Below are 10,264 nucleotides of genomic sequence, written 5' to 3'. Positions count from 1 at the left end.
GAGACAGGATCTTACCATGGAGCCGTGGCTGGCCTGGACCACACTATGTAAAACCAGACTGGTCTCAAAGTCATAGAGATCTATCTGCTGCTGCCTCCTGAGTGCTGGGATTAAAGGTGTGTGCCATCATGCCTGGCTCTCCTTCCCCTTTTAAAGAATATGGGGTCTCAGTTTGTTGTCCAGGTTGGCCTTGAACTCCTGAACTCGAATATTCCTCTTGCCTCAGCCTCCTGCCCCAATAGCTGGGACTGTACAAGGCAGAAGCTTTGCAAGTCTTTACTCCATTTCTGGAATGGCTGCCATGGCTGCTGGCACAGAGCGATGCTTATGATGGGCTGTGATGCCGCCTTGCCTGAACAGCCCCGTGTCTGTGGAGCTCTGGATGCTGACAGAACAACTAAGAGCCAGCACAACCCATGCTGAATGTCCCTGGAACACAAGCATGTGTCCACGGGCCCCTTCAGCCTAGGTCCTTATCTTAGAAGAGACCCTAGTGGCAGTGGCTTCCCTTAAGCCTAGAGAAAGCAATGCTACTGTGATGCTTCCTCTTCAATGATTGGACCATGGCCCTCATCCCATGAGCCAAAAATAAGCCTTTAATCCTATAAACCGCTGCTCATCAGGTATTTGGTCACAAAGATGAGAAAAGAGAGGAACACCACATTCTGCCACTTTCTCACCTAGAACCCGGACTCTCAGGCTGTCGGGATGGATCTAGGAGAGGCTGCCTGGAAACAGCTGTCAAGCAGCTTTGTAGATTTAAATGCTTACCCAGGATAATGAAAGCAAGGATAATATTGGTGGCTGTGTCTCAGGAACCCTGAACAGCTGGTGAGCTGTGTACAGGCTCTCAATGCAAGGCAGGCTTTCCAGCAGGTGAGTCTCAACCTCTTGAGACCCCTGGGGTAGGGCTCTCGAACGAACCTTTTACAGGAGTCACCTAAGACCATCTGCATATCAGATATTTACATTACAGTTCATAACAGTAGCAAAATTACAGTTATGAAATAGCAACAGAATGATTTTATGGTTGGGGGTCACCACATGAGGAACTGTGTATTAAAGGGTTGCAGCAGTAGGAAGGCTGAGAACCACGGTCCTAGAAGCTGGCCTCAGAGACCGAGCCACAGCCAGTGGCTGTGGGGCTCTCTTCTTCTGTGAGGTGTGCCCCCCCCAGGGCCACACCAATGTGGAGCTGCACTGACCCCAGCACTGAGGGGGTCTCCAAGTAGGGCAGGACCTTAGGAGCCTGCAGGAAAAGTACACACTACAAAACTGAGCTTACCCTTAATGTGGCCCCTCCCAGGAAGCCTCATGATGGCACTAGGAAGAAGCTGACCCGGGTGCCAACCAGAGGTGGGCACGCTACTCATCCTAGACCAATACTCTGTGGCAGAGCCCCCGGGCTTTTCTGAGACTATTCTCTGGAAAACTGGGATAATGGTGAGAGGCTGGGGGTGGAGGAAGAGAGAGGGAGATAGAAAGAGAGGAAGAGGGAGGAGGGGGAGAGGGAGGAGCTGGGAAATGGAATGGAGAAAGGGGGAAGGGGAGAGGAAGTGGGGGGAGGATTTCTGCTAAAGATGCTGTCCTGTGCTCCAGGCTCACCAGCCTCTTCCCTGCCTTGGCACACTGGATGGCGGACGACAGTATTTGCCATCAGGGTTCTGCTGAGATCAGGCAGGACGGATCAACTCCACCCTTGATCGCTCTCTGAGTCCGCGATTCGCACATAACAGGCCCACGGGGCCGAGCCGCATCAGCCACCAGCCACCAGATTACAAAATGCAAAGCTAACCAGACTCAAGACTCCAGACTTGTGGCCTAATTAAGTCTTCAGGCTCCCTAGGCACTCGCCAGAGTCGCAGCGGTAATTATCTGAAGTCCGTGCTGTAGTTCCCCTGTGCAGTTCTCAGTTCAAGCTGTTAAAGATCTTTCCAAGCCCGACATTCTGCCCACAGCTCCCGCTTTGGAGCCTCAGCTTGACCTTTCTAATGAGCGACGGGCAGAGACACTGAAGCTCTGCTGGTTAATTAAGTCTGAACAGAGCACACAGGCACTTTAAAGAAAGGGCCCAATGCAGACTGGGCTGAAACGGAAGGTCTAAGCGTTCTCTGTGGAGCCGGCTTCTTTATGTCCCCACGCATCCCCTGCTTTGTACCTTTTGTTTTTTGATTTGACTAAGAGGAAGCTAATAGCTAAATCCAGAGCTCAATCACTGCACAGCTAATGATAGAGAAGCAGAGTGTCCAGCTCCTCTGTTTTACCATCCAGCTTGACAGAAGCTGGAGTCAGCCGGGAAGAACTTCCATTGAGACCATTTCTTGATTGATTGACTTGCGAAGGCCCAGCCCCCTGTGGATGTGGCCACCCCCGGGCAGGTGGTTTGGGGTTGTCTACGAATGCAGGTTGAAGCCAGGTGGTGATGGTTCATACCTTTTATCCCAACTCTTGGGAGGCAGAGGCAGGGAGGTCTCTGTGACTTCAAGGCCAGCCTGGTCTACAGAGTTCAAGGACAGCATGAGCTACACAGAGGAAAAAACAAAGCAAAACAAAACCAAAAGCAGTTGAATACGCCAAGCAGAGCAAAACAGGAAGCAGCGTTCCTCCACGGTTGTATCAGCTCCCATCGCCTCCATGTTCCTGCCTGAGTTCCTGTCTTGGCTTCCCTCAGTGATGTGCCGTAGATAAACCCCTTTCTCCCCTAATTGCTTTTGGTCAGGGTTCTTATCACCGTGATGGAATTGCTGAGACACGGGATACGAATGACAGTGACGAACTTCCTTCATGAAGATGGCTTCCTGGCCAGCCCCTGCTTTAGAGACAATCTCCCGTTTATCCTATGACTAGTCCCATGAAGAAAGCATAATGGGGATCCATTTCTCAGGAGGCCGAGGCTTATGTACCAAATGTGTGCAGTTTGCTAACTCAGCTGGGAGTAGTTCTGTTGTTTGGATGCAGGCTCAGCTGTGAGCACATCTGCTGGATCTAGGCTCAGCTCTCTGACATGGAAACTTGCTGATGGCTTTATATCTCCTATACCTTCCCAGCCTTCTCTTTGTGGTATCGGAGATTTTTGCATGCTAGACAGGCACTTTACCAGCTGATACCCACATCCATTTATTTTTCTGGCCTTCCCCGTGTCAGCCAGCAATGCCTCTGTCTCAGTGATGTTAGCTCTACACAGCAAGAGAAAACAGGCAAAGCCCTTCGTACATGGCCTGTCACATAGTCTACAGCCAGCAAATGGCCACTGTGAAAACACAGAAGAAGAGGGCAGGCTCTGGTCCTTCCACCAATCAGCCTAAAGTCTGGAGGGCTGAAGTGACTTGCCCAAGGCCACCCAGACAGGAACCAACAGAGTCTGGATTCAGGTCTCTAGACTCCACACCCAGTGCGCCTTTGCCTGTTACTCTTCCCTGTTGCCCTGCATCTGGAAGACACTCGGAAGGATGACAGAAGGGGTCTGTGGCTTGGGGAGGGATGGGGAGCCAGCTGGGCGGACAGAAGCTAGGGACCCCAGGGCTCGGCAGAAGCAGGCTTTTAAATCACTTAGCAAATATGCCCTAAGGTATGCTGGCCCAGCCCTGACTGCATGCTCGGGGCCACCTGGCAGAGACAGTACCTAGTGCTCTGAATTAATTCCCTCAAGTCCCTCTGGAATGAAGAGGAGAATAAATCCCCACCTGACTGAATACATACATGAATGAATGCATGCATGAATGAATGCATACCTGAATGAATGCATACATAGGCTGAAGCAGGAACTGATTTCCTGCTTCGGAGGGCTTTGTCCTGGCTGAGGCAGCCAGCAGGAGTCGGTCTGAATTGAGTTCCTCCAAATGTCCAATTTGAAAAATCTCTTCAAAGCAAATACACAGGAAAAAAAAATATAAAGGAACAGTCCATTATGATCTGGGGCTGCCAGTGTCTCAGTGAGTGCTTCTGTTTAGTGAGTGAGTAGTGCTCCAGCGGAGGCTCTTTGTGGCAGCGGGCACCATCACCCTTACCCCTGCCACCAGCTGGCATCATTCCCAAAGCAAATTGATGTCTGTGGCTGGAAGACAGACTACTCTTTGGGAGCCGGGGCTGTTGAACTTGGGGTAATTCTGGCTCTGCTCATTTCCTCATCACTTGACGGGTATGCTTCCTGTCTGGGTTCTGAGAGGGCGAGTGGAGTGGGGTAAGTGGACTGCTGGGCAGTAGAAGGTGAAGCATCTTGGTGTGGCAGGGTCACTGGGAGGCTTGGACAGATAGATCAATCAGTTGGCACCACGGTGCACTGTGGTGTCCTTTGGGCTAAGGTAGCTCATGACCTTGCCCCTTTCTTCTGTAGGAAGAACTCCCAGCATGCTCCACGTCTGCTTCATGTACCTCATTCAGAAGTCAGTTACCAGCATGCTAAGCTCTAAGCCAGAGGCTGGAAGTGCAGAGGTGACAAGGCAGATAGGGCCCATTCTGGAGCCAGGGGTGGGTCCTGGAAGCTGCCTTCCGTGACTCTGGCTGGCTTCTAAGCCACAGGGATCAGGGTTTGGTGTGATAGGAACAATGGTCTACACTCTAGGGTGCAATGTGAAGAGATGTCAGCTCCAACTAGGTATCTGCCAAGAGTGGAATGTGCAAGGCAGGAAGAACACCATTTTAAAGCACCTGCTATGTGCCAGTGGCCAGGTCAGATGACAGGCACTCCCCTGCTGGCACACACACACACACACACACACACACACACACACTCTCTCTCTCTCTCTCTCTCTCTCTCTCTCTCTCTCTCTCTCTCTCGACCCCAACCCATGCCTCTGGGAGGGCTGTTTATTTCAACTGACTAACAGGAAGGTGAGGCTGTCGCTGCCATCTCTCCACAGTCCAGTATAGAACTTGGCACACAGTAGGCACTCTATGAATGAGCCAATGAACTGGAATATCATTGTGTCTGATCTAGGATATGGCTGTGGTTGAAAGCACACCACCAGGATAGATTGCAGTAAAATCCTACAGTAGGACAGGAACTCCAGAGTCAGAGAAAGACACAAGCGAGTCCCCCCCTTCTCTACCTTCCTGTTTCTTTGTGTGTGTGTGTGTGTGAATGTGAATGTATGCTGTGTGTGGAGGTCAGGGGTTAACCTCAGTGCTGCTCCTCAGGGACTGTCCACCTCATTTTTACTTGAACTTGATAATTAGCTAGACTGATTGGCCTTGTGAACGAGGCTTCCAGCCTTGCCCCTTTCTTCCGGCTTTGCCTCCACAGTGCTGGGCTTGCACACCACCATGGCCAAGTGCTTTTTAGATGAGTTCAAGGTATCACACTCAGGCACTCACACTTGTAGGGCAGGCTCAGCACTCACTGCGCCATCTCTCCAGCCCCTAGTTCACTGTCTCTTAATCCCAATTTGCATGTAGAAAACAGGCAGAATTACCTGTCCCGCTGGTTGGGCAAGACGTGAGGAAAATATGTGTTAAAGTTTCATTGGAGGAAAGAGCAGAGGTTAGACCATCCCGGGAGATTGTAGCAGCCATTCCTGTTATATACTCCTTCTTAACCTTAGTTCCTTCCCCTCTCTCCAGTCACCACTTCCAGCCCATCCCCTCTGATTGCCTACATACTGGGCACAGTCGAGAGCCAAGTGCTATCAAAGCAATCCTCACTTTGGCTGGGATCTGCCTGGCTGCACTCCCGGTCTCTCAGGCCCAAGGCTGGGCATTGGCTTTGATGTCCTGGGTACTGCAGGAGAGCTGATGACTGAGCTTCTGAGCTGCTGGGACCACCCGATGAGGCTCTCCCCCATGGGCCTCACGACTTGCTTTGCCTGGGCTTCCTCTAAGGGTTTCCTACACCTTCCAAGCTGGAAGGACTGTTCTGTGAGGGAGAGCTAGAGAAAGAAATTCTCCTTTTGTAGACAAGGGAACTGAGGCTCAGGCCTGTGACTTCTGAATGAGAATGGCCCCCACAGGCTCATATATTTGAATGCTTGGTTAGCAGGGAGTAGAACTGTTTGGGAAGGATTAGAGGCATTAGGAGGTGTGGCCTTGTTGGAGGAAGTGTGTCACTAGAGGGTGGGCTTGAGGTTTAGAGAGTCCACATCAGGCCTAGTGTCACTGCTGCTTGTGAATCAGGATGTAAAGCTCACAGCTATTGTCCCAGTGCTGGGCCTGTCTGCTTCCTGCCATGGTGATCATGGAGTAACCTAAAACTGTAAGCAAGCCACCAATTAAATGCTTCCTTTTATAAGAGTTGCCTTGGTCATGGTGTCTCCTCACAACTACAGACCAGTAACTAAAGCAGGGTCCATGTTGTCTTGACCAACCCCTTAGCTGAGAATTCATGGCAGAGGCCAGAATCTCACTGAGGTCTTCTGGCTCCTGGTTCCTAGTATGGGTTCAGGAAACATAACCTGTCTGGAGTCTTGTTTTTGTGGAACTCTGAGGCTCCAGAGTTAGATGTAAGACTAAGACAGTTCAGATGGTGCTGGCTTGGGGTGATTCTGATAGTTACAGACAACGATCATTACTTGCTTTGAGGGAGCTACAGAAAAAAGGGGTGGATTCCAGTCCACTAGAGTGAATCTTTCTCTCCACTGCTCAGATCATGGCAGCTTGCCTGGGATTAGGAGAGGGTCCTATGTGTGCAGATTAATTGGTGCTAAATAATCAGGGCTGCCTGGAACCAGTCAGGCCATTGTGAGGTGAGAGTTTCCTCTGCCATGTGTTCCAGCCACACCACAGGCCCTAATGTAACCAATCAATTGATGATAGACTGAACCCTTCCATATCCTGGGCAGAAATTGTCTTTCCTCCTCAAGTTGTCTATCGACCTCAGGGATTTTGTCACACCAACTGAAAGCTACGTGGCTGCATATAACATAACCTCACGATGGCCTTGTCATGCTCCTGAGCTGCGTATCAGTTACCTGCAGCTCGGGGAAGTTAGCTCACAGAATCAATGGTAGAGCTAGGACTCACACTACAAGTTCAAGCCCCAGTAGGCCAGGAGTTTCACAGTGGGAAGAGCCGTGTAGCCCCTACCCTAATGACTCAAACACCCCAAATCTTGACTCTGCCAACTGCTGGGCATGGGTCAGGCCCGAGCATGAGCACGGTTGGTTGTGTGTGTGTGTGGAGAGCCTTGTCCCCACTCATTCTGCTTTGTGGGGTGGGTCAAAGCAGTTTAGCAAGGAAAGACCCTGCTTTTGTCCCTCCAGGGCCACCAAGGAGGCTGGACACACTGGCTGGGCTCTGGACTCTGGGCACTTGGGATCCTCAGTGCATGGTGACGATCTCTGAATTATGTTCTGGCAAAAACAAAAACAAAAATAAAAACCCCCAAAACAAGGGAGGGTGCAGAGCAGAAGTCCAAGCAACTCTCAGGTCTAGCAGGAGAGATGTCCCTACTGCTAGGCATCTCCAAGGAGTCTGGTAGTGCCACCATCTGGATAGCCACCCGCACAGAGGGACTCTTCCCTCTTCTGAGGAGACACCCTGAGAACACAGACTGGAAGGCTGAGCACAGCAGCCTTCTGGGGTAAGTCACAGCCAGCTGTGGGCCCCAGGGGCATTCTCAACCAAGCAGAAGATGAGGGGATATCTCGCAGGAGCTGGGTCTCACCTTTTATTATCAAGAAATGAAGTCAGGTCTTAGTGACAGACACGCTATCCACTGAGCTATCCCGCTGGCCCTGTGCCCGGTGGCTCTGAGGTCCACAGTTACTCACAGGCCCGTAAGACAGCTGTGCAAAGAAGCAAGCACTGGGGAGAGCGCCTGGGGAGAGTGGAGAGTTGCAGTCTGGTGTTGGGTAGATGTCACATGGCCTCTGTCAGGCTGCCTGCCCTGCCACCTGCTGGCCTGGGACTTGACTCCTCAGGCTCTTTGCTTCAGTGGCCTCCTCTGTGGACCGGCCATGCTAATCAGAGCTCTCTGACTACACAGGCTACTGTATATGGAGAGTTCAGCACTTGTAGGGACAGGAAAACACAGTTAATGTAAAAGTGATTGCTACTACTCTTGGAGGAGAACCTTCTAGGTGGAGCGAGGACTATGCTCTGGGGAGTGGTGAGAAGCAGAGCCAGGAGAGCACCGAGAGGCCTACACAGCTTGTCTGGGAAGAGCTGAGCATGGCCGCAGCTCCACAGAGGGGGCGGCAGGTGGTAGAGAGAATGCTGGACGGGAGGTTACCTGTGGGCCTTGGGTGTCACTGAGAGAAGTCTGTACCTTGTGTAGAGAATAATGGAAGCCCCTGGGCTCTGGAGGACCCTGAGATCTGGGAAGCTGCTGTGTGTGTACAGGTGTGGAGTCGAGCACACACAGGTAGGCTCCAGGCTGCCCAGTGCCCACCCCTCCTGCAGTCCATCATTGTTACATGATTCAGAGACTTCAGGGTTCCGCCCAGTCAGCCCCAGCTCCACCCACCTCCCTCATCAGGCTTCTTCTCTAGGCTACACTTCCAGGTGCTCTCTGGAACCCCACCTTTGTCTGTGCTGATGACTACCCTTGTCTCTGCAAGCCCCCACTGCAGAATGCCTGCCATCGTCCCGAGTCCGTGCACTCTCTGTCTGGCACTGCAGTTAAGAGGAAGGCTGCTGGCCCTGCACTAAGATCCTTGTGGATGACCCTCTCTCTCACAGTTCTCTCATGTGTGAAGCAGAGAGAGAGCCACTACACCCACCCCTGCAGCTGCTGTGTCAGGGGCTGAAGTGAGGAAATGCTGGCACGAGCTCAGGACATGGCTGTTGCCAGTCTACACCAGCTCACACGCAGGTGACCTTGCTTGCATCTCTCACCCTAAGTCAAGCCTGTGCTGAGCACCCCAACATGCCAGGCAGGGGGGTGATAATCAGGTAGGAGCCAGACCCTGCCCACTGGGAGTTCATCTCCATCGTGGGGCTAGGACTTTTTGAAGCTCAAGGACATAGAGAACCAGGTTTCCCGTGTGCTTAGCATTTCCCTCTGTTCCTGTGCCCTGTACAATCTCATGTTAGAGCGCACAGAGAGAATTAAGTCTTTGCTGAGCACAGGCATCGGACCTAGCTACCTCAGCACTTGTGATTTCACTTTAATCCCTTACCCATCCTTTGGGGCAAATATACAAAGTCCTATATTTAGCTGAAGACTCAGAGGCACAGAGAGATTAGGTCAGTGGCCCACAGTCCCATGCCCATCTGTGACAGAGCCGATAGTGTTCTTACAGGTAGGCCAGGAAAGGCAGGGGAGACAAAGGGAGTTGCTTTGAGCACCATTACTACTAAATTCTGTGTGCAAGGCCATCCAAGGATCGTGCCCTGGCCCACCCCTGAGAAGCCACCTGCCTGCCCCGTCCCCCCGCCCCCCCCCGCCCCCTTCTCTGCTTCCCCTCCTCCCCTTCCCAGCTTCCAGCCTCAGCACCAGGCAGTCTCATTCCCAGGGACCATGTTAAGTGATGACTGAATTTCACATGCCCAGCAGGGGAACTGAAGCTGAAGCTTAGCTTGCATCAGCCCAATGGTTCTCTATCTGTGGGTCGCGACCCCTTAGTGGTTTGAGATCAGTTGCCCTGCCTCTCAGATATTTATATTATGATTCAAAACAGGAGCAAAAATACAGCTTTGAAGTAGTGATGGAATGATGTTATATGGTTGGGGGGGGGGGCTCCACACAGGAACTGTATGAAAGAAAGGGTGGCAGCGTTAGGAAGGTTGAGAACCACTGTGTTAGATGGACCTGAAGGTAACATGTAATTCATAGCATCTGGAGGCATCTTATATTGATAAGACCACACCATCTGAGGTAACGAGCCAGGTGCAGGGTTTGCGCATGGGGTGGGGAAATGAGAACTATATGAAGGATGGAGGTGTTCCAAAGGCCTCCTGAGGAGCAGCAGCCTCAGAGAGCAGCGAGGAGCCTGGGTGGCCAGCAGCCAGCATCAAGACAGATGCACAGCTGAGGCCAGGGGGCTGTACCAGGGTTGTAGCTGTGACCAGGTGTGTGAGAGCACAGTGGGGATGGAAAGCATATTGGCCTACAGGGGATCATGGGAAGTGGCTGGCCTTGGCCACCTCAAGTGCCAGTGTTTGGAGACATGGTTTTTACAGTGGTCTCTAAGAAGAGACAGGATGCTGGGGTCTGGCATACATGAGGAGGGGGGTCTTAGGTGTGTCTACCTGTTTGCCTGGTGTTGGCACTCTAGGGAGCTACCAAGCAGAGCATATCGTAGGTGGCCATTGTCCTTGCCACCTTCCAAGGACAAATACAGACAGAAATGACTTAAATCTAGCCAGCAGCTGACAGCAAGGCCCACTG

General features: G+C 51.9%; 1 protein-coding gene across 11 annotated transcripts in view; it reads right to left on the bottom strand.

Annotated features, from left to right (window-relative positions):
• The window catches only part of Tmco4 (transmembrane and coiled-coil domains 4), an 83,022-nt gene that overhangs the window by 16,625 nt on the left and 56,133 nt on the right, over positions 1-10,264 (bottom strand). Inside the window, exon 17 of one of the 11 annotated variants that reach the window (XM_031379236.1) lies at positions 7,592-7,750. The exons of the other annotated variants lie outside the window; for them this stretch is intronic. Coding sequence (XP_031235096.1) covers positions 7,620-7,750 — 131 coding nt within the window. The 3' untranslated portion in view covers positions 7,592-7,619. Of the gene's footprint in view, positions 1-7,591; positions 7,751-10,264 lie in introns of those variants that run through there. 11 annotated transcript variants of the gene reach the window in all.

This window comes from Mastomys coucha, unplaced genomic scaffold (genome assembly GCF_008632895.1).
Source record: "Mastomys coucha isolate ucsf_1 unplaced genomic scaffold, UCSF_Mcou_1 pScaffold18, whole genome shotgun sequence".
NCBI lineage: Eukaryota > Metazoa > Chordata > Mammalia > Rodentia > Muridae > Mastomys > Mastomys coucha.
The sequence above is the reverse complement of the archived record's forward strand: the minus strand, read 5'-3'. Positions and strand labels throughout refer to the sequence as shown.